The sequence below is a fragment of the Drosophila sulfurigaster genome, chromosome 3 (assembly GCF_023558435.1).
Source record: "Drosophila sulfurigaster albostrigata strain 15112-1811.04 chromosome 3, ASM2355843v2, whole genome shotgun sequence".
In the NCBI taxonomy this organism is placed as follows: Eukaryota; Metazoa; Arthropoda; class Insecta; order Diptera; family Drosophilidae; genus Drosophila; species Drosophila sulfurigaster.
The window spans coordinates 29,354,098-29,379,514 of NC_084883.1; the positions used below are offsets into that span (position 1 = coordinate 29,354,098).

Genomic DNA, 25,417 nt, shown 5'->3' on the forward strand with positions numbered 1-25,417 from the left:
CAAACATACATATTAACATATATAAGCAAAACCACTTGACAATACATTGAATACTAAATGTAAAATTAATATGAAAAATACCAAGAATAAGAACGAAACAAAGTTACAAAAAGTCAAAGAACAAAAACCAATTCACTCGAATAAAATTAAACATTCAAAATAATTTAAATTAATTGATTCTCATTCTTTTCGTTCGCGGTGAGTATAGATTGAAAATAGTAAATCACATTGCAATGAAAATTACATATAATTTTTAATTTTTATATTACAAATAAAATTTAATTTAGTACCTTTTCTGATATATGTATATTTTCAAACTGAAATCTGAGTTACCTTAGAAAAATCTACTTATTCCAGCTTTAAGAATTACTTTATTCGAATAGTCGCAGCCTTGAATAACACAGCTAAAATAATATAGAAAATAAAATATATTGAAATAGTTATAATATATTTGAAAAAGTAAATAATATGAGTAACCAACTCAATCAATTACGCCCCAGAACAGTTAACCGACAAGAACTTGATTTATTCGAGATGCTATATTGCAGTGATGTGGGCAATGGAAATGTTGTAAATAATGCTAATAATGCTGGCGATCCTCGTCAAGTAAGTTCCAACTTTTCCAACAATCGTTTTTAAAAAGTTCCATGTAGATTTCTATTCCATCTATGTAGGTATATGGATTGGATCACGCAAAGCCCATTGAAGGGAGTAACAGAAATCATTATAAGAAATTCTACCGCATACCTTTGATTTGTCTAGTAATCATGGGAATTGGATATGTAATATATCAAGAGTTCTTTGAGGATTGAGAAAAAAAAGCAAATTTCGTTTGTTTCATATGTTTATTACAGAATACATAATTCACGTGTTTGCCCTATCATCTAAATTGATAGTTTGTGTTTAAGCAAAAGTTCATCTATAAAATGTTATTTAATGTATATTGAAGTTACTTGTCGTAAAGTAGAATAAAACATTGTCGTCCAAATGGTTAAGCATGTGATTTTTGATGTTTTAGACGCTGATATTCAACAAGCGGCATCCAAAAACTATTCGAATTAACAAGGTAAAAAATAAAAATAGATTTTTCCATTGAAAATTCAATTGGAACGATGAAGCAAATGTTGTCATTAATGCCTTTTTGCTGAAGATCAGTTCGGTACACAAATTAACCATTAGGTGCTTAAGTAATTAATTAATAACGAAATGACATTCATACAGATGTGTGTAGTAGTTATATGTGTACATATACATATATTGTATCTGTATAGTTACAATCCAAAAGTTCTGCTTTACACATATATGTATGGTGGTTTGGCATCTTTACAAGCTAATTATTTTAATAAGTTTATTTTTGTTTTGTATATGTTATGTGCTAACATAAATCTAGTCAAATTTTATTGAATTAACGCCCGTGTCAATTTGACCACCTCGGTAGCTGCCGCGCTTCTTCTTGGTCTTTTCGTGCTTGAACGATTTTCCACGCGTGAATTTCAAATCTTTGTTGGCGCGCTCGCCCCAAGAGCCGGCAGCGTTTTTCTGTATAAAAATTTGTTATATAACAGTTATTTTTGTTTTAAAAATATCTTGTTGATTTGCGTGTGAAGAGTCTGTTGTTTTGCGAGTGTGTTGTATGTGTTTGAATTTCTGTGTTGGGCTCCTTCTTATAGTAAAACACAAAAGCCAACAAAACAAGCTCCAAAAATGTTAACGAATCTATCTATCAAAAATATTGATAACTTAATTCGTTAAATTTTTGGAAATCATTTTTTTGAGTTTTGTGTTCGGTGTCTAATTTAATCTATGCACTAATTATCAAATGTGATTTTCTTATTTTGCTTGGGCCCCGAGTCAAATGATTTATTGCCAAAGCCGCCTCCACGACCGCCGCCGCCGCGTCCAAATCCACCACGGCCACCTCGATCGCCGCCACCGCCGCGACCACGTCCAAAACCACCGCCGCCGCCACGGCCGCCACCACCACGTCCACGGTCATTGCCACCGCCACGTCCACGGCCGCCGCCTCCGCGACCGCCACGTCCGCCATCAAAGGATTTGTTTTCAAAGCCGCCAAAGCTTTTGCGATCTCCAGACTTCTTGAAACCACCTTCGCCATCGCCATTGGTCTCCCATTTGCTTCTATCGGGGCGACCGGCAAATCCGGAGCCGCCGCGTCCGCGACCATTGCTGAACTTCTGGAATCCTCCTTCCTAGAAAGCAAACGCAAGAAGGTTAAACACAAATTAGCCAAATAAGCAATCGAGTCAAATGGCAAACAACAACAATTGCGAATAACAAAACGGCGAGTGCCACAAATGATTTGAGTTTAGTTTTTTCTGCGCTTTTTTTGCTAATTTGTGTGTAACCCCTTGCTCTGCTTACTTCCCAATCCCAAATCCCAACCAGCAACTATCAAATAGAGAGAATGGGGCCCAAAATCACAAACACACACTTCCACACAGCGCTACACACTCAAATGCATTTGTGGCACTCACCTTCGCCTCAAAGGACATGTCTTGAACGCGTGAATCTACTTGGATCTCCTCGGTGCGCACTCGCCGGAATGGAGACCGGCGTCGTCCACTGCCATTGCTCTTGTTCAACTGATTGTTGAGTGCGTTATTCGGCGTAGACGTGAAACCGTTTTGCTATCGTGTGATTAATCATTTTAAATTAATTGTCTAGTTACGACGTTTGAAAATACAATTATTTTGAGATCTATTGCAAAACTCATTTTAAATTGTACTATTTTTATAAACCAACTTTATGTTATCTCCTATTCAAGTTACATTCATTGTTCCTAACAGACTAACTCAACAAATGATGCACTTAACTAAATCAACAAATGATGATACACTAACTATTTATATTATTATAAAACCCATGTCAAAAGTCTTAGAAAAATCAAAAATTTATGGTTCACTGGAAATACCTAAATCATTAATCACCTATTCAAAATATCAAATATTTTTACACAAAAAATAAAATCAGTAACTAGAAAGCTTTTCCCTATTATTACTAAAACATTGTTTTAAAGTAGAGAACACCCTAATTACTAATATTTCACATTTCAATAAGAATAACAACTAATCCCACAAAATACTGTTTTCAGAAATTACCTGCTGCTCTCCAGATTTCACGAAATTGTTGTACTTCTTGTTGGGTGTTGCACCCTCATCATCGCCACCGCTAAACTTGCGTTTTTGTCCTGCTTTCGGACCATTGCCATTGGCAACGGGTTTCGCCGTTTCTGCCTCGTCAGAATCGGAATCGGAGTCATCGCTTTCCTCCTTCTTGGCGGCCACGGGCTTCTTCTTGGCTGGCGGCTCATCCTCATCGGATGAGCTGCTGCCCGACGAGCTAGCAGCTGCCTTCTTTGGCGCCGCCTTGGCAGCTGGCTTGGCTGCTTCCTCCTCATCAGAATCAGAATCTTCAGATGAAGAATCTTTCTTTGCAGGTGCTGCTGCTGCTTTCTTCACAGCCGGTTTGACGGCGGGTTTTTCATCAGCGGAACTGTCACTATCTTCTGAGGAATCCTCAGAGTCATCTTTAGCTGCGGCTTTCTTGACTGGCGCAGCAGCTGGTTTAGCAGCGGCTTTTTTGGGTGGCTCCTCTTCCTCGGAAGATGAATCCGAAGAGCTTGATGCTGCCTTCTTGGCTGGCGTTGGCTTGGCTGGTGCTGCCTTTTTGGGTGCTTCCTCCTCATCCGACGAATCTTCGCTGGACGATGAGGCTGCAGCCTTCTTGGCTGGTGCAGCCTTCACCGGCGACTTTGGAGCAGCCTTGGCAGGAGCTGCGGGTTTCTTCTGTTCCTCCTCGGAGTCGCTATCATCGCTGCTGCTCGAAGCAGCGGCTTTAGCAGCTGGCTTAGCTGCGGCTGCAGATGGTGTCTTCTTAGCTGCTGGCTCATCATCACTGGAACTTTCCTCGCTGCTGGATTCTGCCTTTTTAGCAGGTGCCGGTTTGGCAACTGTCTTCACTGGTGCCGCCTTCTTGGCTGGTGCTTCATCCTCGGAGGACTCTTCGCTGCTGGAGGATGATGCTGCTTTCTTGGCGGGCGCAGCCTTGACTGCCGTCGCGGCCTTCTTCTGCTCTACCTCCTCATCGGAGCTGCTGTCCTCGCTGCTGGATTCAGCAGCTGCTTTAGCGGGAGCTGCCTTAGCAGGTGCTGCTTTCGCAGGAGCGGGCTTCTTGGCGGGCTCTTCTTCGCTGGAACTGTCTTCGCTGCTGGATGAGGCCGCTTTCTTTGGAGGCGCCGCCGCCTTTACTGGTGTCTTTTTGGCGGGCTGCTGTTCAGCTTCGCTCTCCTCTTCGCTGCTTGACGAATCAGAATCAGCAGCTTTTTTAGCAGCATTGCCGTTGGTCACAGATGCTTTCTTTTGCGGCTGAGCTCCAGTATCATCTTCACTGTCATCACTGTCGCTTTCGGTACCTGCGCTCTTGACTGGCGGAATCTTTATTGCATTTTTGCTTTGATAAAATGACAATATATCTGATAGTTTTGGCGTATTTTTACCCACAGGCGGCTATAAATATATTAATTGGGAAAAAACGAAAGTTATTGGTTAATGAAAACACGTGTTTTTAGACATGCGGCATTTTACAATTTGTGAAGACACATTCATTTTTTACGGCTTTTGGAGCCTCACACAATTTATCGATTACATGTGCAGCAAGTTTGCCGACAGAATCCCCCCCAAATTGATTGCAGTCGCAAAAAAAATAACAAACAGAATTGCAACTTACCGCATTGACTTTTTGTTCAAACACGCGAGCTAAGTTTTTGTCCTTGGTTTTGAGATATTCGTGCACAATGGCATCACTTAGTTTCTGCAATTCCGCCATATTTATTCACTTACGTTTTTTTGTATTTTTTTTATTTTTAAACAACAAAAAACACTTGCAACGCGACACAAACTCGTTGCACTCGCAGAAAAGGGAATGAATTTGGGCAACGCACACACACGTGTTATTTCGATAAGTTTTCGATACCCACTTGCCGCTGTCATGTGAATGTCAGATGCTCATCGCTAGCCAGTCCTAGTGCTGCAAAATGCTATTGAATGAGCTGCAATTCGATTCCTATAACTGGTTCAGTAAATATTTTTACAAAATTAGTTTAATTAGCTTGCAAAAAAGGTAGGCATAATAGTTGCTTTCCAAAAAATTTTAGTTTTCTATTTTAAATTTGTAATAGAAAAAAATAATCAGTTCCGCAGACCAGTTCGATAAGATAGTGGCAGAAAAACAGCTTGCCAACACTGCCCCTAAATCAGCTGTAGTACATTTTTTGTTTGTTATGAGGCGAATTTTTATAAATTTTGTTTCGTTGTAAAGAAAACAGCCAAGCAGCGGCGAAACTATTACGAAAAGTCTATCAGTTTGCGAAACGCAACACAAGATCTTTGGGCGAGTGCTAATGTTAGTGTAAAAACGAGAAATACTTAAACAAGCGATCCGTTTACAGTCTACAACATACTAGAATGGCTGAAGAGCCGACAAATGCAGCACTTGCCACGCCCCCCTCGCCCAATGAACAAACTGCCGACATATTTAAATTAAACAATGATTGCCTGGATTGCATATTTGAGCGTCTACAGGATCTGCGCAGCGAGGTGGCCTTTGCCAAAGTATGTCAACGCTTTCAATGGATTTGCTTGAATCGTTGGCGCAGTTCGCATGCTTATGATCAGCTTGACATCGAAAAGTGGCGCGAGCTGTTGCCCAACTATGAGGATTTGTGCTATTTCATGAAACAAATGCGTCCGCATATCAAACACATCAATGTCTCGAGCTGCCTATGCACATTGCTGCGTGACTTAGACGAAATGCAAATCTATGTGCTGCCCAATGTGACGAGCTTCTATTATGATCCTGAGGATATGGACTGTTATCCCTCGGATCGCAGCATATTTAAGATGGCCAAAATGATGCCAAATTTGCTGCGCTTGCGTCTAACCACGCCTATTCAGGGTCGTTACCTCTCGTACTTCCGCCATCTGCAGGAGTTGCATTTGTATGAGGATCAGCACAAAGCCTACGAATTGCAACAGCAATATCTGGATGAGATTTGCAGGTAAGTCTATGACATACTCTGACAACGTTTCTTTACTAATTTCATCTTTTAAATAGTCAACTACTCAATCTGAAAGTGCTGGACATACGCATGTATGATGTGATCAGTAAGCTGCGTCTTAACAACTGTGTGGACTTTCTGCAGAATCTCAGCATATTAAAACTGAATCTTGCTACGCTTAAATCGATATTGCCCGAAGTTTTAAAACTACCAGCGCTTAAGCAATTGGTGGTGCTGCTGGATACCGAGTGGTCCATTCCACCGTTGGCCAGCGTGGATAGTTTCGATCACAAAATACGCGAAGTGCATGAATTCTATGAAATCATGGAGCGCAAGGCACCGGACATCATTGGTTTTGCTGTCGATGGTTATTACATGCCACTGGAGCCGGGCTGGGATGCGGATTTGCCCATTTGGTCACATAACAAATTGCAGCGTTTAGCCATTTGCAGCTGGACACATCCCATTGAGTTTCTGGAACGCTACACTTGCATGACAAATCTTCAAATGCTTTGTCTGCGCAATTGGACTTGTTTGTGCGATGATATGTTGGTCAAATTCATTGAATCGTGTCCACGCCTGCACCATTTGGATGTCTCTTATTGCCGGGAGATAACGCCCAAGTTCTTAGAACGTGCACTTGGCATTTTGAAAGAACGTGTAGCCAATAAACAACGTACAGGGTATGTGATTACGCGTCCATTACTTCTTTACTATGTTCTAAGTGGATTTGAAGATTATGTTGATCAAAAGGTATGCAACAATTTTATTGTTTATGTGTAAATCATTACGAAATTAATATGTTCTTTACAGAATCTGAAGAATTCGCCCGATTACAAGGATTACATTATGTTCATGGATGAATTTCCCGTTAGCTCTGAAAGAGGTCTCAGTTTTGTAGATAGGGGCTATCAATTTGAGTTTGAGTAAAGCGAGAGGCTGCGCTCTCTTCTCTTTTTTCTTGTATATAACCAAACATCGCATCATTTACTGTAAATTTCTTTAGTTTCGTCACATTTTCTGTACATTTTTTTTTATGTTTTTGTGTTAAACAAAAGACAAATAGTGGACAATTGCATTAGATACAAAACTTTTTAATTTGTATGTGTACATAAAGATTTATGTACAATTTATTAAAGTTCAAGTTGAGTGCAACACGGAAAATGAAATTGCGTTTTTATTCATAAACATGAGATTAGAATTGTCTTTTTTAAATCACACCCCTTTAGAATTTACTGTCGATATACAGCATATTTTATTCAGTTACAGCTTTGATGTTACACTTTTCTATTCAATTTGTTGTTAACTGTATTACAAATATTTCCAAATTCTATTGAACAAATATGGAAGACCATCGACCTCAAAATTATAAAACGGCTATAAGGGGCTTCAATGTTTTTAAGCGAATTCAAGCAGAACTCAATACAACACAGGTATGATTGCAATTGAAAATGATCGATGGAAGTTTAAAATTTAATGTTATAGAATAAAGTTCTTTTGGGCTTGACTGTTGCTGCAGCTGCTGGCGTACTTGGTTACAACAGTTATGTGCGGCATAAATATGAGCGTCTTGGCTATTATTTGGCCTTCAGAGAGGATGGCAGCAAAGAGTTTATTAAAAAGACATCCAACTGGGAGACGTAGAAAACTTGCAAACAATGCATAGAATTGAACTTAGTAATGGCTATGTGTATATTCCTTTTTTTGTTCTTAACGACGAATTCTATGTTCTATGTGCGAATTTTGAATTCGATAGTTTCAAAATTATGAAATCGATCAATTTTCATATGTTAGGTCACACCTAAAATACAATTAAAATTACACAATAACCTATCGAACGATTCTTCTGCTAAGCACTGTTATCGATTTGCCGAACACATGCCGTTTGTTTACTACAATTGTGCAATGTTTTATTAAAAATTGAGTGGAATTGCAAATCCAAAAAAATGAGTGACAAACCAAATCAAAATCCCGGAGAGGGTATTCGCTCCATGCGCAGCACCAGCGTTTTTAGACTGATTAATTTTGAGCTGTATACAAAGCCGGTAACGCAGAGAAAAATTGCAGTTTTTATAAAAAATATACATATACATATTTCTCATTGTAGAACAAAATTATAATGGGTATAGGCCTGATAGCCGTAACTGGAGTCTTTGGCTATATTGCCTACATGCGTCACAAGTATGAAGATCTTGGTTACTATGTGGCTGTCAAGGAAAATGGACGTGAGGAATTTGTTAAAAAGAAATCCAATTGGGAAACATAAAAGAAAACTTTTTTCTTGAAATTTTAAATTTATTTTTCTTTTTTTGTTTTTACTGTGTAGCACAATTTGGTACATGAATTGAGTCTATTATTGTGGTTGCCAAAAATATATTATATAAAAAGAAATCACAATAGTAAAACATATTTTATCTTGATTTTGTTTTTGATAACTTTGAAAAATTTGCGCACGTAAAGAAAACAGCACTAAACATTTCATGTTTCGATAGCAAATTAATATATAAGGGGAGGGAGGAAGGAAGTTCGAAAGTACACAGATTACAGGGAATCCAGAAATAAACCAACTCAATGAGTGTTTCTCGATAGTTTTGTTTGTTTGTTGTTGTATCACACATTTAACAGTTGATGATAATGATGGCATTTGGGGATCGGCTTGGATAATTAGGCGGACAATTTGAGCGCCTTAAGCTCCTCCAGATATCTAGCCTCCATTTCAATTTTGTTCAACTGGTTTAATTCCAGGGTTTCGCCTTGACTTTGACGTGACTTGAGCTTCTTTATGTCGGACAATTTCTTGGCCACACTGCGAATCTTGCGATCCTTGTCGCTATTATTGTTGCCGCCGCCGCCGGTTGTGTTGCTGCTGTTATAGCCACCAACATTTCCATTGGCATGTTGATGACGCGGTGTGCCAAATTCAACCGGATGTTGATCCTGTTGAGGCTGCTGCTGCTGCTGTTGTTGCAGATGTCTTGGCAGCTGGCGTTGTTGCCTGTTGGGCGCCTGACGACGCGGCGATTCACCAAAATGATTAACAGTCTGCTGCTGTTCCTGACTCTCGTTTGGAGCCGGTGCATCTAACGGTGTGGCATCGCCAGCTTCACGCTTATTGGTGCCCTTCGGCCTGTTACTGCCATTATTATTGTTCTTCTTTTTATTCTTATTTGCACCAGCACCTGGAAATATAAAAACAAAGAAATAACAATTACGTGTTGCTCTAAAAAATAAATAAAAAATGAAAAGAGCCCTCATAAAATCAAACAGTTAAGCGCCACCCCAACCCTAACAGATCTACATAGCTGTAAGCCCCAGTTTACAAATTCTAATTACATTTAAACAATTTGCTTAGCATATTTAAATTTACATTCATTCATTTTAGCGTTGCGTCAGTCATCGAATAAAATATTTAAAACAAATTATACAGTTTACTCTTTTTAACAAATCTCTCAATTATTCACGAATATATAAATATATTGTATTTCCTAAATAGAACCATAGTGAAGTTTACTTACAGCCACTTGCTCTAAAATCCTACACAAATTGCACTTTTGTTTGTTTTTGTGTGATATGAGTGGAATATTATATGGAATTTGATGATGAATCTTTACATATTTTTGTTTGTATTTTGTTTTGTTTTAGTAGCGCTTATGCTGGTAGGGTCGATAGCGTCGATTGGGTCGCGTTGAGCTGGCATTTGTGCTGCTGTGGCCACTGTAACCACTGTTGTTGACCATCTGACCACCACCCTGGTGAACCTGCTGCAGTTGCTGCTCGCCCTGTCCCAGCTGGCATCGCCGCATTATCGGATTATCCAAGTCATATTGTCTATGCCAAAATTTCCGGTGGTTGCTATTACCTGGTGCTGCTCCTCCTGCTGTTGCTGAAAGTCCCGGCACCAATGTCGATTGCGGCAAATACTTTTTCGGGATTCTTGCCCTCTTTTAGCAATCGCAAATGTGGCGGTGTGTAGGCCTTCTTGCTGGCCTCCGGTTGACTTGACTTGATACCCTCATGCTTGGCCTTGGTAATCTTTGGCTCGGCAAATGTATTATCCGCAAACGCTTGCCACTCGATGCCCAACAACTCCTGGCCCTGGGGCCACAATGTCTCATGCAGCAAGGCACCCGAATAATGATACACCTTGAAGCTATAACCAAAAATAAAATTAAATTCTGCTTAAACATATGTATAAATTGTATACTTACCCATTGCTAATGCGCAAACGAGGTGCTGTGGTCGCAGTGACAAACCACTCGCCATTTGGGATGCCATTCGAAGTGTGTGGTATCCGCACACTTCAGATTGGCAATCTTCTCTCGCTTGCTCACATCCCAGACTTCAACGGCTCCGGGGAGATTACCAAAACCGCCCAGCACAATGAGGTTACCAAATGGATTGAAATAGGCACAATTACGGGGCCCCTCCCCAAAGTCAAAGATAACATCGCACTTGAGATTGTAGAGCGCCGCTTTTGACGGCATAAATCCATAAACGACCACAAACTCATTAGCCTTGGGGCTCCATTTCACGCAATGCACAGGGCCCTCCTTGGATAGGGGCACCGAGCAGGTGTCACCCTTGGTAGCCATAAAATGCACCGCCTGGTTGCCATAGTACGAGGCACCGCTTTTGTCCACCTCTGTGCTGGTAAGCAACAACAGTCCACTGCCACGCTTATTCCAGAGCATCTCTACGCGATCTGCTTGGAAGAAACTCTTGCAGGCAACACTTTGTTGTTGTCCTAGTGCCGGATACTTGTACAGCTTGCACATGGATGGGGCGCCCTTGGCGCCGGGCGTATAGAAGGCCAGATAGGGTGGACAATTGCCGGGACCGAGAGATAACATGCCGCCGCGACTGCCGCCAATTTTGCGTGATGTTGTGGCAAAGCCGTCGACGGGACCAGCGGCTAAATCATAAAATAGCGCTTCGCCGCCAACGACCAAGGCAAAGATCGATTCATCCGATGACCAGGATGGCTGCCAATCCGTTTGATTCTTTTGTACAATGGCAAAAACCTCTTTGCCAGTGGCAACATCATAAACGAGCAGATTGGCAGCACCCTCGGGACGATCCTTGGTAATGGCATAATGTTCCCAAGTGCACAGAAAATTGCCGCGCGGCGAGAACTTCAGATAGAAGGCCTTTGGACGCGGCAGAGAACACTGAACTGGCCAATTGAGATTGCCAGTGTTGGAAGTTGGCACACTCAGAACCTTCACCTCAACGCCATTCGAGTAGGCAAAGTATCGTCCATCCGGACTGAAGCAGATCGAACGTGAACTTTTCGTCTCCTCTCGCGGCAAATTGGGCTTGTGTTCGAATGGCTGTTTTGCACCAGCTGACGACCACAGCTCAACAGCCACGCTAGAGCGAACTGAAAGCAAGAAACGAGAAGAAAAAAAACGCTATAGTTACCAACACACATACAACACGCGGTCGTGACAAACACAAAAAAATTTCGTCTCCATTTGCCACGCATTGACAGCGTGTAAAAAAAGATGGACAAATGCAATGCTAAAGGCAACAATGCATTCAAATAATCACTTTGTATTAAATAAATTAACTATTATTTCGCTAGATATTTACTTGCAAGGGTAGGAACAGCACCGTCCGCAGCCGCAGCCATTGTCTTCGATCTCTCACACACCACACACACACACACGCAGACAAACGGTCACTGTCAGCAGCAGTGTTGGTCACTTGTTTTGTGTACGCACGGTTGTATTGTTGTGTAATCGATAACGCTAGAGCAACACATGCATTGGGCGCGCGCAAAACGAACATCAACCAAACGTATTCAAAAACTGCAACGAAATTTTATGCTCTACGTGAATTTCAAAACATTTTTAGAGTAAAGAATTTAGCTATTCTCCGACTTCAAGGCAAACTGTGTGTGTTGGGGAGAGGGATAACACAAAGTGTTGTTCAGAGCAAACTTAACTTTCTCTGAATATCAAATTCTATGCACAAATGTTGAAAAAGAGTTTTCATTTCTTTTTTTTTGGCAATATCCAAGTATTACGACAGTTCATTTACACACATGTATGTAGTGTCTAAGCACAAAAATAAAAGTACCGCACAATTGGCATTGGAACTTGTTCAGTTACTTTCGCTGAAAATAGTGTCCAAAAACGTCGGCCAGCGTACAGTGTGCGATAAGCAATTTCACTACAATATAAATACAAACTTTTCGTTGATTAATACGTGTTTAAATTTAATTTTTGGCTGAATTACAAATTTCTGAAATTCCAAAACCCTTTTGCCGACTACGGAGTTCAAACTAAAAAAAATCGATAATGTTGTCAAGGATGCGGACCGATTAACATGTGTGGTCCACTGTGCGGCGATGACAAACGTCGATGACACCTGCGTGGACAGTTAGTGCACCACTAACAACAACAACAACAACGACAAATGTAACGGGTACTCGTGTTTCAGTTTGACAATGTTTTTATTGTTGCGCACAGTCGGCAAGTGCGACATTTGTTTCAATTGTTACTATTAATTTTATTTATGCTCTCAGTGGACAGTGAGTGGAAAGACTTTTTCTGCACGGCCGCGACGACAATTGACTTCAAATTTCTTGTATGAAACCAAAGAGAAAAGTTAACACAACAGCAACAACAACAACTTTGAAAGTTTTGTAACTGAGCATGCGTGTGTGCGTCTGCGTTTGTGTGTGTGTTTTATTTTTTCTTCCATCTTTTGATAATAACCATTACAAATTGAAACTAATATAGTGGCTTGGCATCAGCAACGGCAATAGCAACCGCAACTTTCCCAAAATGAAAAGCGCCTTTAATATAAACGTACTACGTATAGATATTTACAGAATATCGCTGTTATGCAATATCATTAACTGTAATTCAATTAACTGCAGTCCGAGGCTCAGCCATTTCGCAATGCTTTCGGTTTTTATGTATGCTGGTGAAAACTTTGGAAATTAAATGTACAACTACAACTACGCGTGCATTTAACATATTTACACATTTGTGCATAAGTAATTATTACACGTGATCGCAATTTTGTTGCTGATCCATGTTCCATCGATGACTCAAAAATCGATGTCTCACACATATTTGCAATTTAAATTTTTGGTAAGTAACGCTAGTTTAAATTGGGGTTTTAATTCTTTGTTTAGTTTTTTTTTAAGGCGAATTTAAAGAATCACAAAGAAAAAGTAGGCATTTATATTTTTAGTTATATATAGTTATATTTTTGTTTATATTATCAGTGAATTTCTTGATTATTTTCTGAGTAATAAGAACCCAGCCCAGAAATCATACTGAATTCTTGATGAGCTTTCATTCCGAATGAAGTCGATCGTTTCTCTCAATTACTATCTTGATCTCTTCAATCAATCATCAGAACCACGTCTAAAGGGGCAAAATGCACACATTATTATGTAATAACAGCAGCAGCAACAAGATATGAAAAATAAAATAGTTAAAAGTAGTGCACTTAAGATAATAACATAAGGACTGTTTTCTCTAATTTCCATTTTTGCTTGAATTTGAATTTCTATTCATATAAATTTTCATTTTCAATATCACATTCTCAGAATGAAAATATTCCAAGCAAGCGAGTTGCCAATAACAAATGCAAATGAATACGTGCAGCTATAACAACTATATATTTTCTTGTATAGATATTAAGATCCAGGTACAGACATATCCAGGTTAATACAGATAACACAATGGTTTGTATGGAATTCTCAACGCCTTATTAAGCGAAAGATTAAAATAGATCCTCATCAGGATCGCAACACATAGCACAACAACTCATGAGTCCAAGAACAGGGCTGCACAGTATTAGCAAAATGCAACAGCAGCACAAAAAGAATATAGCAATCACTATTCCTAAACCTATTAGTAATTTTTTTGTAAAATTACTTCCACTACGTGTTGATGGTTCTGATGTTGTTGATGTTGTTAATGTCCTTAGTCCAGTCGCATTGTACATTTTGATCCAAATTATTAAAGAAATTTGCAGGATTCTAAATTATTTCCAAATTTCTGGAATTTTTCATTATTAACCAAAATATTTTAATTTTAAAGTAAGCGCCTACTTTGTTTTAATTTTATAGTTTACCGGGCAATAATTTGTGTAGAAATTCCAAAAATTCTCAGTATTATTATTTAGGAAATATATTTGTGACATCAAAATTTTCTAATGAGTTTAATTACGTTTTTCGCTGAAATTTATATACCCCTTGTTATCTGCGGTATTGTTTTCGTGTTTTTTATATGTTTCATTATGGTTATGTGTGTAATGGGATACTGCTGCCGTCTAAATTGTTGTCAGGGAGTATGAGTGATGTTGTAAAACGGAGAATGGAGAGTGGAAAGTTACTAATTTCAGATGCTGAAACATCTACATACATATGTATATAATCGGTCAATGGGTAAGTCTTACCATATGACATCTATGACATCTTCAATAAAACCTACTGTGATGTCCGTATTCAAAATCAGAAATTTTCGTAAAGAAATTCATAATAATTTATAGTACGTTTTTTATACCCGCTACCCATAGGGTAGAAGGGTATTATAACTTTGTGCAGGCAGGAAATGTATGTAACAGGTGGAAGGAGGCATCTCCGACCCTATAAAGTATATATATATTCTTGATCAGCGTGAACAGCCGAGACGATATAGCCATGTCCGTCTGTGTGTCTGTCCGTCCGTCCGTATGAAACACTGGATCTCAGAGACTATAAGAGATAGAGCTATAATTTTTTTTCGACAGCATTTGTTATGTTTGCACGCAGATCAAGTTTGTTTCAAATTTTTGCCACGCCCACTTCCGCCCCCACAAATAAAAAAAAAACGGATAACCAGCCTAATTTTAAAGTTAGAGTTACGAATTTTGGTATATACAATAACTACTATAGTAGTTATGATTCCTGAAAATTTGGTTGCGATCAGATAAAAATTGTGGAAGTTATTAAAGAAATACTTTTGTATGGGCAAAAACGCCTACTTACTAGGCGTCTTAGTTGCTTTGGCTAACAATCTGGTATATTGTGCCGTCTATGGTATATTTTGAATGGTATACTATGTCGATATACCAAACATATCATTTGGTATATTTTTAGTATTTTTAGTATTTTCGGTATATTTTGAATATTATACCGCAATATTTTGCCTTTATTAAAAATGGGTAGCGGGTATCTCATAGTCGAGCACACTCGACTGTAACTTACTTACTTGTTTATTTTAAAGTATAAACAAATCTGAGTTATCGATAACCTTTAGCTTTTAAAATCAAATGTTTTCAGGTTTTTATTTTTTTAATTTTTTATTTAACAATATGTGCGCCTTTTTATTAAGTGTTATTTATTTATCAATATTCGACATAAATGAATAAAAATCTCAAAATATTTTAATATTTCAGAGTTAGAGAGCCAAAACTTAGATAAATGTCATTAATTAAAAATGCGCAAGCTAAGCGCTTATAACTTAAATAATTATAACGCTAAATCAATACCTATTCTAAAAAAAAAAAAGATCTGTGGTGATAAAAAGATCTGTCGGTAACACATAACTTTGCATAGATTGATTTTTTGTCACAGATTAAGTGACAGGTGAACAGGTGAGAAATCTTATACAACTATGAAATCTTTCAAGGTGCATTGACGATATTTCACGCAGTTGGGCGTCCGCACTTGTATTGTGCGTTACTTGAGGTGTTGTTGTTGTTGTTGTTGTTGCTGTCTCGATATCATCGCTTGGGTGTACGTCACTCGCCTTTGATGCAGTTTTATGCGTCCGCCTTGGCCCAGACCGTGGCCAATGGCAATACCAATAGCAAGAGCGAGACTAAGACCGCGAACGCGACCGAGACCGAGACCGCGACTTCGACCGAAACCAAGACCAAGACCAAGACCAGACCAATTCCAATTCCAGAGTCAACAACAGTGGCGGTAACGACAACAGCAACAGGTTACGAGCAAATGCGTCGCCGTTGCTGCGCAGTCGCAGCCGCAGTCGCAATGACTGTGGCAGTGTCTGTAGCTGTTGCTGTAGCTGTGGCTGTGGCAGTGACTGTGGCTGCCACAGACGCCGCTGCCGAGTGCTTAAGGAATGGTAAACGTTACCTGTGCAAGTCAGTCCAAGGTGAGCGCTCGAGCTGTACGGTTTGGTTTTTTGCTTCATTCGCCAAGTTGAGTTTTGTTATTTGGCCGCGTTGGTTTCACACTCCTCCGAAAAAAGACTCTGCGACTCAAAACCAAAACCAAGACGAAGACCAAGACGTCGTTTCAAATTGAGATTCTTTTGTGCTCTTCTTTAGTGTCTGTGTATTAGTGTGTGTTTGTGTGTCTGTCATCGTTGCTGTCGTCTCAGTTACGTGTTTCAAGCCCAAAGTGTTGTTGTGTGAAGAAAGCAAATTAAATTTGTATACATAAAAAATACACAAAAAAAAAAAACAAAATAAAAGAACGTTAAACATAAACGTTGCTGGCTGCTCCCTCGAAAGTACAGCAAACCAATAAACAAAACCAACCGCAACTTTAAGACCAACACACACAGTTTAAAAATGGAATACCGGTGCTTAAGTAGAAGTTCTGTCAAAGTAAGTGACCCCAATAAACCAAAAAAAAAAAATAAATTAAGAGTGACGAAGATTGCCCGACAGACAGATGCGCTATAAAAATGAATAATCAAAAATAGTTAGTAAGCTAGACTATTAATTTCAAATAATTGAAAAGTAGAATATCATATATTTTATGGTTGTGACTACCCGTTTGCATTTCACAAAAGTGCAGGGTGTAAAGCCAATAAAGCGCCCACAAGGAAGCTGCGGCTCAACTCAAGTTTTGCTCTCAGCATGCACTCTCATTCTGTCTCTTTGCATTGAACTTGGCATTGTTCTCCCTCATCGTCGTCTTCGTCGTCTTCGTCGTTTGTCTGTATTCCTTTTGACGCTCGCTGCAAACCAGTATCAGTATGCCATTAAACTTTATATGTGGTGTATGTGTACAAGTGCATGCTGTGTACATGTGCTTGCACTCACATTGCTGCATTGTTGCAGCCTGGCTGGCCCAACCCACCAAGCTGAAACATCTCAGCAGCTCTAAAGCTGGCAACACTCAGAGAGACAACACCACACACACACACACACACACACACAAACACACACGCACACACACTCTTTGGTGGTCTTCATTGAAGATTAAGCGATATTTGGGCTTGGCTGAGCTCCCTTCCCCTCCCACTCTCTACACTGGCTTTGCTGATTCTTCAGGAATTTATTTTTTATGCCTTGCCTCTGACTGAATGCCTGTCTGCCCGCCTGAGCTTGTCATAGTCAACGACGACCCATTTCTGTTACAAAGCCAATCCACTCGCTGAAATTAGCACCTTTCTTTGACTTTCTTTTTGCCTGCTGTGATTGTGTGTGTGCGTGTGTGTGTGTGTGTGCCATACTCAGCTCTGAGCCTTAACGAATTTATAATGAATTCACTTTGGTCAAATAACTTTTACTAGGCGCTTCTTCGTTTTTTTTTTGTGATTTTTTCTTTGTCAGTCGTGTCACGTACTCTGCAACCGACATTTATGTGTTTTCCTTTAATAGATTTTACAAATTGCCAAAAGCGAGTGTGCCAAAGTTTTATTAAAGATCTCGGCTGGTGAAATTTATTTATTTTTTTTTTAAATAATATTAGCATTTTTACTGGGATACTAGACTTTGTTTGGAGTTTAATAAATTTTACAAAATTTATTTTTTTTTAATTTTTGGTAAATATTATTACTTATTAAAATAATTTCGGACATATAGAAATATCATATATTCTATATATTTTCTTTCTTTATTAGATCATAGCTTTTAATATGTTATTTCCAAGTCGAATTTAAAATGTTCTTTGAATTATATTTTACGGTTTCAACAATAAACATAGTTGATAATAAATTAAAAGTTTCTTTAGTTCATTATTTACAAACTTGAATGAAGCATTAACAAATGAACCATTCTTATATGCAAATTTGTATATCCAAAGTAAGAATAGATTCCATCTTACAGCTGATTCTATAATAGCTGTTTGGCTTAATAGCTTTGAACTAATTTGATGATCTCAATCTGCGAAACCTTTTGATGAAATTCGACTCGCGTGTGTTGCTGTCGTTCTCTTACCTTGTCCGCCCTTCAACGGTTGGGCCAAACAATTTAATAGGTGCTTGTGTCCAGTAGCTGTGTGGTAAAAAGAAAAAAAATTGATGTGGTGATTCAAAACGAATTCCCAGACTGATTCGAAAATGAGCCGCGAGCACCGTTTGGCCCAAAGGCAAATAAAAATATTTATAAAAAGTAGGCTAAACATATTCATACTTTGATTTTTATGGTGTCCCGTGATTGTTGTTGCTGCTCTGTTTCTACTGCTGGTGCTGTTGCTTCTTCCTCTTCCTCTTCTACAGCTAGTAGTATTTGGAGCCGGTCTTTTCACGCACACACACAAACAGCCCCAGCACTCACATACACATATGTACAAACACATATAGACGCAGTCTGAGCGTGGCAATCTCATTCATGCGTGGCCAGCTTCATGGCCCCTGATCTTTGTTGTTGCTCTTCTTGTTGTTGTTGTTGCTGTCGTTGTTTTTGTTATCCATCTTGAGTGTGACGACGAGAGAACCCAACCTTAAAAACAATTTGAATTTTTGCAAAACGGCATAAAAGCGGAATTAAAAACTGTAAAACAAAGAACTGTTCTGATTCTAGGTCAAAATGTTGCCATTGCCGTTTTGCTGGTGTTAAATAGTTAGAAATAGGCAATAGAAAAAAACAACTGAAAAATACACAAATAAAAAAAATTATTTATGCTGATGGCACCTCAGAGAATTGTCATAAATTCGTGTTAATTGTTTTATTTAATGTAGCGCCAAGAACTAACAGTACTTGCTAACTGAACCCCGTAATTGATGGTTAAAGTCAAGCTGGCCTCTAGCATAATTATAATTTTTTGGTTTTTTGTTTTCTAATAATCTAGTGAAATTTTTATGGCGCTGCCCTTTTGTCCGCTAACCAATAATAAGAGTAATGAGTAAAAGTGTCAGAAACTGTGGCTAATTATTATCATTATTTCGGTTCTACTTGGGGGCAAAGCGTAGCAAGCGAAATTTTTGTTTTTTATTTGCTCTTAACCTCGTTTCCACGCACGATCGCAAAACTGAACCGGACAATGGCCAAGGCACGCACACAGCATGCGAAGTAGCCCAAAATGAAAGCTGTTGTCATCGTGTGGGAGGCGGCAGAGGGCAACCGCAATAGCAATAGCAAACGAACACTGCACTTGTCTTTGTCCCTGTCACACAACGGACACGGCTACGTCTAACTATGCCTCAAGCTAAAAAGAAAGAAGAAAAAAGAACCCCACAACAGCAGCTCACTCACTCGTGTGCTGTTGTTGTTGTGGTCGAGACTCTGACTCGCTGAGAAAACGTGCTTTGCATACCTGGAGAGTAGAAGACACACACACAAAAAAAAAGCATTGAAAGTTTTGTCGCCTGCGGTTATCACGCCAAAGCGTGGAATCTTTCTTGTTGTAGTATGTTGTGCTGTCTTGGCAGCTGCAGGAAAAATACTCGAAACTGTGGCCCGGATTGCCGTTAAAAATCAAAGATGCCGTTGCACCGCTGCATGCAATTTATCGTTATCGTAATCGATTGACAAATGTAAAACATGCATGACAACTTTGCGTGCAGACAACTGACGTGATCTCCATTTTGATCCTAGCACAAGATTGTTGACTGACTGATCTGATCCCAGCACTAACAACAAAGGCCTTGAAAATTGTGTGTCATACAAAACAAACAATCAACAATTTATTTCAATCAATAGGCATTATTACTGACATCCATTGAGGCGAATATGTATGCCGACTTTGTGTGGCAAACGCTTATCAATAAACCAGTTCTAAGCCATTTGCTATTTATATTTGTGTTTGCTGCTGCTGTCAATAGTCTGTCGTCGTTGCTGCTCTACAATATTGCTTTGCCATGCTTTCCAAATACCAATTTTCACTAGAACAACTTGTAGAACGCCCCATATTGTCTGGGCCAATTTGCGCTTTGTATTCGAATTAAATATTGTTTATTAAATGTTTATGCTTTTCCAAAACGCTTGCGATGTGACAGACCCAAGTGTGTGTGACAGAGAAGACTAATGTAGGTCGTTAACCTCGTTATAACGGCACCTTATATGTACTCATGTGTGTGTGTGTGTTAACATGTGTGTGCTATGTGTGATCTTGACAGTTTCGCTGTTTCTTTTGCCGTAGTTTTGATTCTTATTCTCTCTAACGTACCCACCTTGGCTTTTATTTGTTGTTGTTGATGGTAACATAGTCGTAACAACAACAACAACAACAAAAACTACACATAACATTCAGTGCGTTGTCGCCACTTTTTTGTTGTTGTCTAATGTTTTTGTTGTTGCTGGTGCTCTTATGTAAGCGCTCTTTCGCCGTCGCTTAATGACTTCGCATTAGTCCGAAAAGTTAAAATTGTCGCCGTGAGCGCCTTCAATGGCTTTTTGATTAATGCATGATTTTACAATTTCTAACCCAATTATGAGCAAAAAAGGGGAAAAAAGCGCTTATCATAATTATGATAATTATTTGCATCTTTTAGTTTTTTTTTTTCGTCCACTCATTGTCGCGACAATTTCAATGAACCCACAGAGATGACAGGCAGGCGGCTACTTAAGAAAGTTGCCCCTCATTAGGCTTCTCTCCTTCCCAAAATTTGCCTCACAGGCATCACGGCTAACCAATTGAAATTGTTCACATTGAATCGAGTGACGAAAAAAAGTAGCTTAGAAAGTCACAGTTGAGTGTGCCCGACTATGAAATACCTAAAGACATTTATTTTTGGGAAACTCAAAAGAAACTAATTATGATCAAAATAACTGCATCTGAATATGGTTTTTACTCTTTACAATTGTATGGAAAGATTTGAAGTATGTTTATTTTAATTTTATTTTAATATTGTAAACTTTTAGTTACATTTGTCTGATTTAATTAGAACCAATAGTATGTTTTTATACATTTAAAGGAAATGTAATCTGCTCGACATATTTAAAATATTATTCCCCGGAAATTGACAATGTGAATATAAAAGACATTATGCATACATATGTATATATAAAATAATACAATATCTTTATTGTAATTCTTTCTTATACATTTAATTGAAGAAATATATAATAATGGTAGTATCTTAAAGCTCATGACTTTATTTCCTTGCCACTGATCAAATATATTTTTTAATTTACACCAACTTATAATACCCTTTTCAACTATCTGAATGTCCGTTAAAAATTCAAGAAAATAGGCTGTAGACAGGTTCAAATGGCAATGGCTTTATGGTGCGCTTTAATGTCAAATTCGTTTAGTTAGACGATGGAGCGTCTGTGCATTTTATGATGAGCATTAAACGAAATTGTTGGGGAGCCTAAAAAACAGAAAGTTTTGAAACCGGCATTGACAATGGCGCGTTTAATGACTAACTTTGCCAGAATTGGACAAAAGGGCCAACAACTAGAGTTCAGGTGAGAGTGGCCCCCCAACATTGTCAAACCTGTGCGTCCGTCTGCCGTTGGGTATTGTGAGATTTAAAAATAAAAAAAAGCCAACAACACAAAAGCCGCCGCGACAGTCGCAACCAGTTCATTAATTTCTTGTAATGAATGTGAAAAGAATTAAATAATAGAATTTCGCTTTCGTTTGCTTCCCACAATCCAAAACACGCAATGGGCTTTAATGAGTCCGGTTGGCACTTCAAACATTCGTCAAATGTGCAATTGAAAAGAAAGTTTTGTGTGAGCCCGCAGACCACAAGTTAATGACCATGTGTAATAGAAATTACAAAAGAAATATTTCAATCAATTTAAAAAGAAAAGAAAAAAAAAACATTTTTCGCATTGCGAGTGCAATTATTTTTTTTTTTGTATTTTTTGTATTTTTCTTTTTCATTGATAAACATCACAACAGTGATGAGGCCAGAGTGTGTGTTACAACCTGTCAGCGATAGCGACTGAGAGACTGTCAAACTTGTGCTTATTATCTTTTTCGCATGACATACGTGCCACGATTTTCTCGACGGGCATCTCTCTTTATTTCTTTTTGTTGTTTTTGTTTTGCTGTTAGGATAAAAAGCAAATTATGTGCTGCTGCAATTTGATTCAATCCAAACTGGTTTTTCGGCAGTGGTCTTTTTTTGGTCAGGCCAACACTTGATCAACAAAAATCTGCACAGAGAAAGTGAAAGAAAATACCAAAAAACGAACGAACAAGAAAAAAAACCTACGGCAACCATATAAAACCACAAGTAGCAATAAAAAGTTCAGACCGTATTAGAAGCCAACTTTGCATGTTGTTGAAAAATGTATTAACATTTTTCTTGTTGTTACTCCGTCTGTCTGATTTAGCCGCGCCAATTGGGAATTTCTTCTTTTGTTTTTTACTTTCACGTACGTCTTATGGGGGCGATTGCGGTTGTTTCGTTGCTATAGCTGTGGTCTCTGCTGTGCTGTCGTTGTTGTTGTTGTTGTTGTTGTTGTTGTTACTGCTGCTGTGGTTATTTATGAGATCTTCTAATTTGCTTAGCATCCACAAAAAAGTTGAAGCGGGTCAAGTCGAGAGCACTGTATGTTTTCGTTTTTGTTTTTTTTGGAAAATAGAAACTTTTTTTATTGAGCTTGTGGAATTTTAATGTGAAGTCTTCATATGGATCTCGCATAACAAAACATGTGCAATTAGCCGACTGCATATGTTTGTTATTATTTTATTTCTAAAGAGATAAGACAAGATTCATGCTAGAAGTTCATGACTATCGATATTACAGCATTTGCCGACAGCAATATCACGTCTCTTTTGCCCATTAAAGACGGTTAACGGTCTTATTTGTATTTCTAATTATAAGCATAAATCTGAATGTGCTCATTATGCATATACATACATACATAGAATATGATAAGTGTATAAGCTGTAGAGCTACAGTCGAGTAGTCTTTCTTTATTTTTTTGCCTGTGACTCATGACGCTGCAAAATTTGACAACAAGTTATAAATAAAGGCTTGGCTTCAAACAATATCGATCATATGAATACAAAGATACACAGAGAGAAAAGGTTTTTGATCTTGAACTTAATTTCTTAATTCTTTATACTGTTAATTGAAGGTAAAGATTAATGTTGCATAGTTTGAAAAGCAAGGAGGAAACGATATACTTGAATTATTAATATTACCAAAAGATAGTAATTTAAGTAAATATAATTACGGAATAATATTATATATAAATAAATGATATAAACAAAATAATTTGGGACTTACGATATGAGGAAACATGTTCTTCAGTGAAAATGTTTCGAATAATTCAGTTGCAGTAAACGATAGACTTTTTCGGGTTGTGTACATTCATTTGCATATTAAATAAGCATTCATTTCGTATTTTTAATATGTTTCTTTTTCTCTCTTAACAGCACCTAACTGCACTCTGCGTCATCAGCATTGCACTCACATGCGCTAATGCGGCGCTGTGGCCCAGCTTCAGCAGCAGCAGCGACAGCAGCAGCATCGATGATGCGCCGCCTAGCAAATGCGCCGGTGCTCGTGGACTTAAATATTTGTCCGGTGATGCGTTGACAGATTCTCCAGACTGTTTGGGTCCCAATAATGCGCCATATCCCAGGTATGTGTGTGTGTGTGCGTTTGTGACTCATTAGACGTTTGCTTATAATGCCAAACAAAGAAAGAAAAAAAACTTTCTTCTCTAACGCGTCGTCTTCGTTTTCTTTGGCCTGTCCATCTATGATTGCAGTGCGGCTGTTGCGCGTACATTCTCCAATTGGAACGGAAATTCGCGACGTGGACGTCAAAGCAAATTGCCCAGCACATTGGATCCAGCAATAACCACGAGTGCATTGTTGAGGGCCTACGATGAGGTGAACAATGAGGCTATCGGAAGCAATCGTTATGGTAAGTCGGTCAGCAGCCGCTAAATGCTTAATGCTAATGGTGGAGTGGCCGCAATTGATTGACTGACTGATCGATTGATCGCTTGACTGACCATTCTCTGTTCTCTTCCCCCTGCCGCAGGTCGTTCTCTGAAGAATTCTTCGCCTGCGCAACAATGTAAGAGCGATACTCCGGCGAGACTTTGCAAAACACGTTACAATACCACTGCGCCTATGTATGGTGTTAGTTTAACCTCTGGTCAACCCGTGACCATTGTGCAAAAGTTCCCTGATCTGCTGCAACAGGTTGTCTTCGAGGTCTGCGAGTAAGTATCCAAATATTATCACCTACTCTTCCTTAATTGATAATCATTTATTGTCAATTGATTGAGATGTAGAATTGCTTTCGTAACGCAGTCTACGCATGCGTGCTGCTTTTACTAGTGTTGCCAGATTGCAGATTAACGTTGCCAGAAAAATGTTATATTTTATGTTGCATATTTTTAGGCTGAATGTGTAAATATTTCTATCTTTTGGTTAAATCCTCAAATATTCCATATGATTTTCACATGCACATTCAAATGTTAGAGAAAAACAGGGTCTTTTTTAAAGGAATTTAATATCAAAAAATCACAATAATATTAAATTGTGTTTGCTATAACAAATCACTATTTAAACCTTTTTTTGTATTTATTTGTACAGGTCCTCTGAATGTGATGTGGTACGTGGCGAGTGCACACAAACGTATGTGCCCTATTTGTTCCTAGTTATTCCACTGGGTCCAGTAACGCTAACAGGTCAGGATTATGTCCTCGTCGAAAGCGGTTGCGTCTGCAAGCCCAAGTACTCGACGGGAGCCGCTCAGGAGCCCAACATGATACCATAGGTGAATCGATTGGTGTGGTAACACTGGTAACACAACAGCAACCAAAAGAACTGAGCGCGTTTGCGAGGTGGAGCATCTAAATTTACACATTTACATGAGGAATTATTTTTTGTAGCGAAATCAAATTTTAAATGTTATTTAATCTTTTTTAAATTCTCCCTCTCCACATGTTGGGGTTTACACAATGAATTTACTTTATGTGGCTTTTGTTGTTCTCTTGTAACAAAATCTACATTAAGTGAGCTCATCTTGAAAATCCCAACCATATTTTCCTATAATCTGTAAAAATGAAATTTTGCTCGAAAAATAATGCTATAATTAAGCTAAAATTTAAAATTAATGCATTTAAATTAATTTAAATTATATAAATCGAGCAACAACAGCAAAAGTGCACAATTTTAGATTTGTAGTGAAAAAACTTACATAAAAAACAAACACGCAGTTCACATGGCAAAATAATATATTAGTTTAGCCTTACATATAATAAATTAATTAT

At 38.6% G+C, this 25,417-nt stretch overlaps 6 protein-coding genes and 1 long non-coding RNA gene across 12 annotated transcripts; 3 read left to right on the forward strand and 4 right to left on the reverse strand.

The window, feature by feature from the left end:
• Positions 1-826: 826 nt before the first annotated feature.
• On the reverse strand, positions 827-4,960 carry LOC133846367 (nucleolar protein dao-5). Of its 3 annotated transcripts, none has more exons than XM_062281317.1 (4): positions 4,747-4,960; positions 3,120-4,526; positions 2,496-2,648; positions 827-1,539 (listed from the first exon to the last, which is right to left on the reverse strand). In XM_062281317.1, exons 1-4 carry the CDS (start codon positions 4,843-4,845, stop codon positions 1,387-1,389), a joined length of 1,812 nt encoding a protein of 603 aa, XP_062137301.1. In that variant the 5' UTR covers positions 4,846-4,960; the 3' UTR covers positions 827-1,386. The 3 variants fall into 3 exon arrangements, with proteins under 3 accessions (XP_062137301.1, XP_062137300.1, XP_062137302.1); XM_062281318.1 differs by having other exon boundaries at positions 1,396-2,210; XM_062281316.1 differs by lacking the exon at positions 2,496-2,648 and having other exon boundaries at positions 1,335-2,210; positions 4,747-4,958.
• A 147-nt stretch (positions 4,961-5,107) lies between these two features.
• Positions 5,108-7,509, forward strand: LOC133846374 (uncharacterized). Its single transcript, XM_062281331.1, has 3 exons — positions 5,108-6,076; positions 6,133-6,829; positions 6,890-7,509. The coding sequence occupies exons 1-3, from the start codon at positions 5,484-5,486 to the stop codon at positions 7,004-7,006; spliced, it is 1,407 nt and encodes a 468-aa protein (XP_062137315.1). The 5' UTR covers positions 5,108-5,483; the 3' UTR covers positions 7,007-7,509.
• Positions 7,510-7,986: 477 nt separating this feature from the next.
• On the forward strand, positions 7,987-9,097 carry LOC133846377 (small integral membrane protein 8). The gene is made up of 2 exons (XM_062281339.1): positions 7,987-8,121; positions 8,184-9,097. The coding sequence occupies exons 1-2, from the start codon at positions 8,023-8,025 to the stop codon at positions 8,340-8,342; spliced, it is 258 nt and encodes an 85-aa protein (XP_062137323.1). The 5' UTR covers positions 7,987-8,022; the 3' UTR covers positions 8,343-9,097.
• Positions 8,351-9,453, reverse strand: LOC133839993 (eukaryotic translation initiation factor 2A-like). The gene is made up of 2 exons (XM_062271644.1): positions 9,444-9,453; positions 8,351-9,255 (listed from the first exon to the last, which is right to left on the reverse strand). The coding sequence occupies exons 1-2, from the start codon at positions 9,451-9,453 to the stop codon at positions 8,741-8,743; spliced, it is 525 nt and encodes a 174-aa protein (XP_062127628.1). The 3' UTR covers positions 8,351-8,740.
• A 201-nt stretch (positions 9,454-9,654) lies between these two features.
• On the reverse strand, positions 9,655-11,978 carry LOC133846373 (eukaryotic translation initiation factor 2A-like). The gene is given in 5 exon segments (XM_062281330.1): positions 9,655-9,999; positions 10,001-10,226; positions 10,285-10,343; positions 10,345-11,456; positions 11,669-11,978. Coding segments are annotated over 5 exon segments (1,722 nt in total). The 5' UTR covers positions 11,709-11,978; the 3' UTR covers positions 9,655-9,714.
• Positions 11,979-13,116: 1,138 nt separating this feature from the next.
• LOC133846376 (uncharacterized) lies at positions 13,117-25,257 on the forward strand. 4 transcript variants are annotated; one of them, XM_062281335.1, is made up of 5 exons: positions 13,117-13,179; positions 23,562-23,770; positions 23,900-24,057; positions 24,178-24,361; positions 24,738-25,257. In XM_062281335.1, exons 1-5 carry the CDS (start codon positions 13,132-13,134, stop codon positions 24,919-24,921), a joined length of 783 nt encoding a protein of 260 aa, XP_062137319.1. In that variant the 5' UTR covers positions 13,117-13,131; the 3' UTR covers positions 24,922-25,257. The 4 variants fall into 4 exon arrangements, with proteins under 4 accessions (XP_062137319.1, XP_062137322.1, XP_062137321.1 ...); XM_062281338.1 differs by lacking the exon at positions 13,117-13,179 and adding an exon at positions 14,345-14,486; XM_062281337.1 differs by lacking the exon at positions 13,117-13,179 and adding an exon at positions 16,153-16,200.
• Positions 13,693-14,283, reverse strand: LOC133846378 (uncharacterized). Its single transcript, XR_009894867.1, has 2 exons — positions 14,151-14,283; positions 13,693-14,097 (listed from the first exon to the last, which is right to left on the reverse strand). It is a non-coding gene; the product is annotated as an uncharacterized LOC133846378 (long non-coding RNA).
• Positions 25,258-25,417: the final 160 nt, after the last annotated feature.

Coding starts and splice junctions, on each gene's coding strand:
- LOC133846374 (XM_062281331.1), top strand. CDS start 5,484: ATGGCTGAAGAGCCGACAAATGCAGCACTTGCCACGCCCCCCTCGCCC. Junction 6,077..6,132: donor TATCTGGATGAGATTTGCAG/GTAAGTCTATGA, acceptor TCTTTTAAATAG/TCAACTACTCAATCTGAAAG. Junction 6,830..6,889: donor AAGATTATGTTGATCAAAAG/GTATGCAACAAT, acceptor TGTTCTTTACAG/AATCTGAAGAATTCGCCCGA.
- LOC133846367 (XM_062281318.1), bottom strand. CDS start 4,845: ATGGCGGAATTGCAGAAACTAAGTGATGCCATTGTGCACGAATATCTC. Junction 4,527..4,746: donor TTGAACAAAAAGTCAATGCG/GTAAGTTGCAAT, acceptor ATATATTTATAG/CCGCCTGTGGGTAAAAATAC. Junction 2,211..2,495: donor ACATGTCCTTTGAGGCGAAG/GTGAGTGCCACA, acceptor TTTGCTTTCTAG/GAAGGAGGATTCCAGAAGTT.
- LOC133846377 (XM_062281339.1), top strand. CDS start 8,023: ATGAGTGACAAACCAAATCAAAATCCCGGAGAGGGTATTCGCTCCATG. Junction 8,122..8,183: donor TTGAGCTGTATACAAAGCCG/GTAACGCAGAGA, acceptor TTCTCATTGTAG/AACAAAATTATAATGGGTAT.
- LOC133846376 (XM_062281335.1), top strand. CDS start 13,132: ATGACTCAAAAATCGATGTCTCACACATATTTGCAATTTAAATTTTTG. Junction 13,180..23,561: donor ATTTGCAATTTAAATTTTTG/GTAAGTAACGCT, acceptor CTCTCTTAACAG/CACCTAACTGCACTCTGCGT. Junction 24,058..24,177: donor TATCGGAAGCAATCGTTATG/GTAAGTCGGTCA, acceptor CCCCTGCCGCAG/GTCGTTCTCTGAAGAATTCT.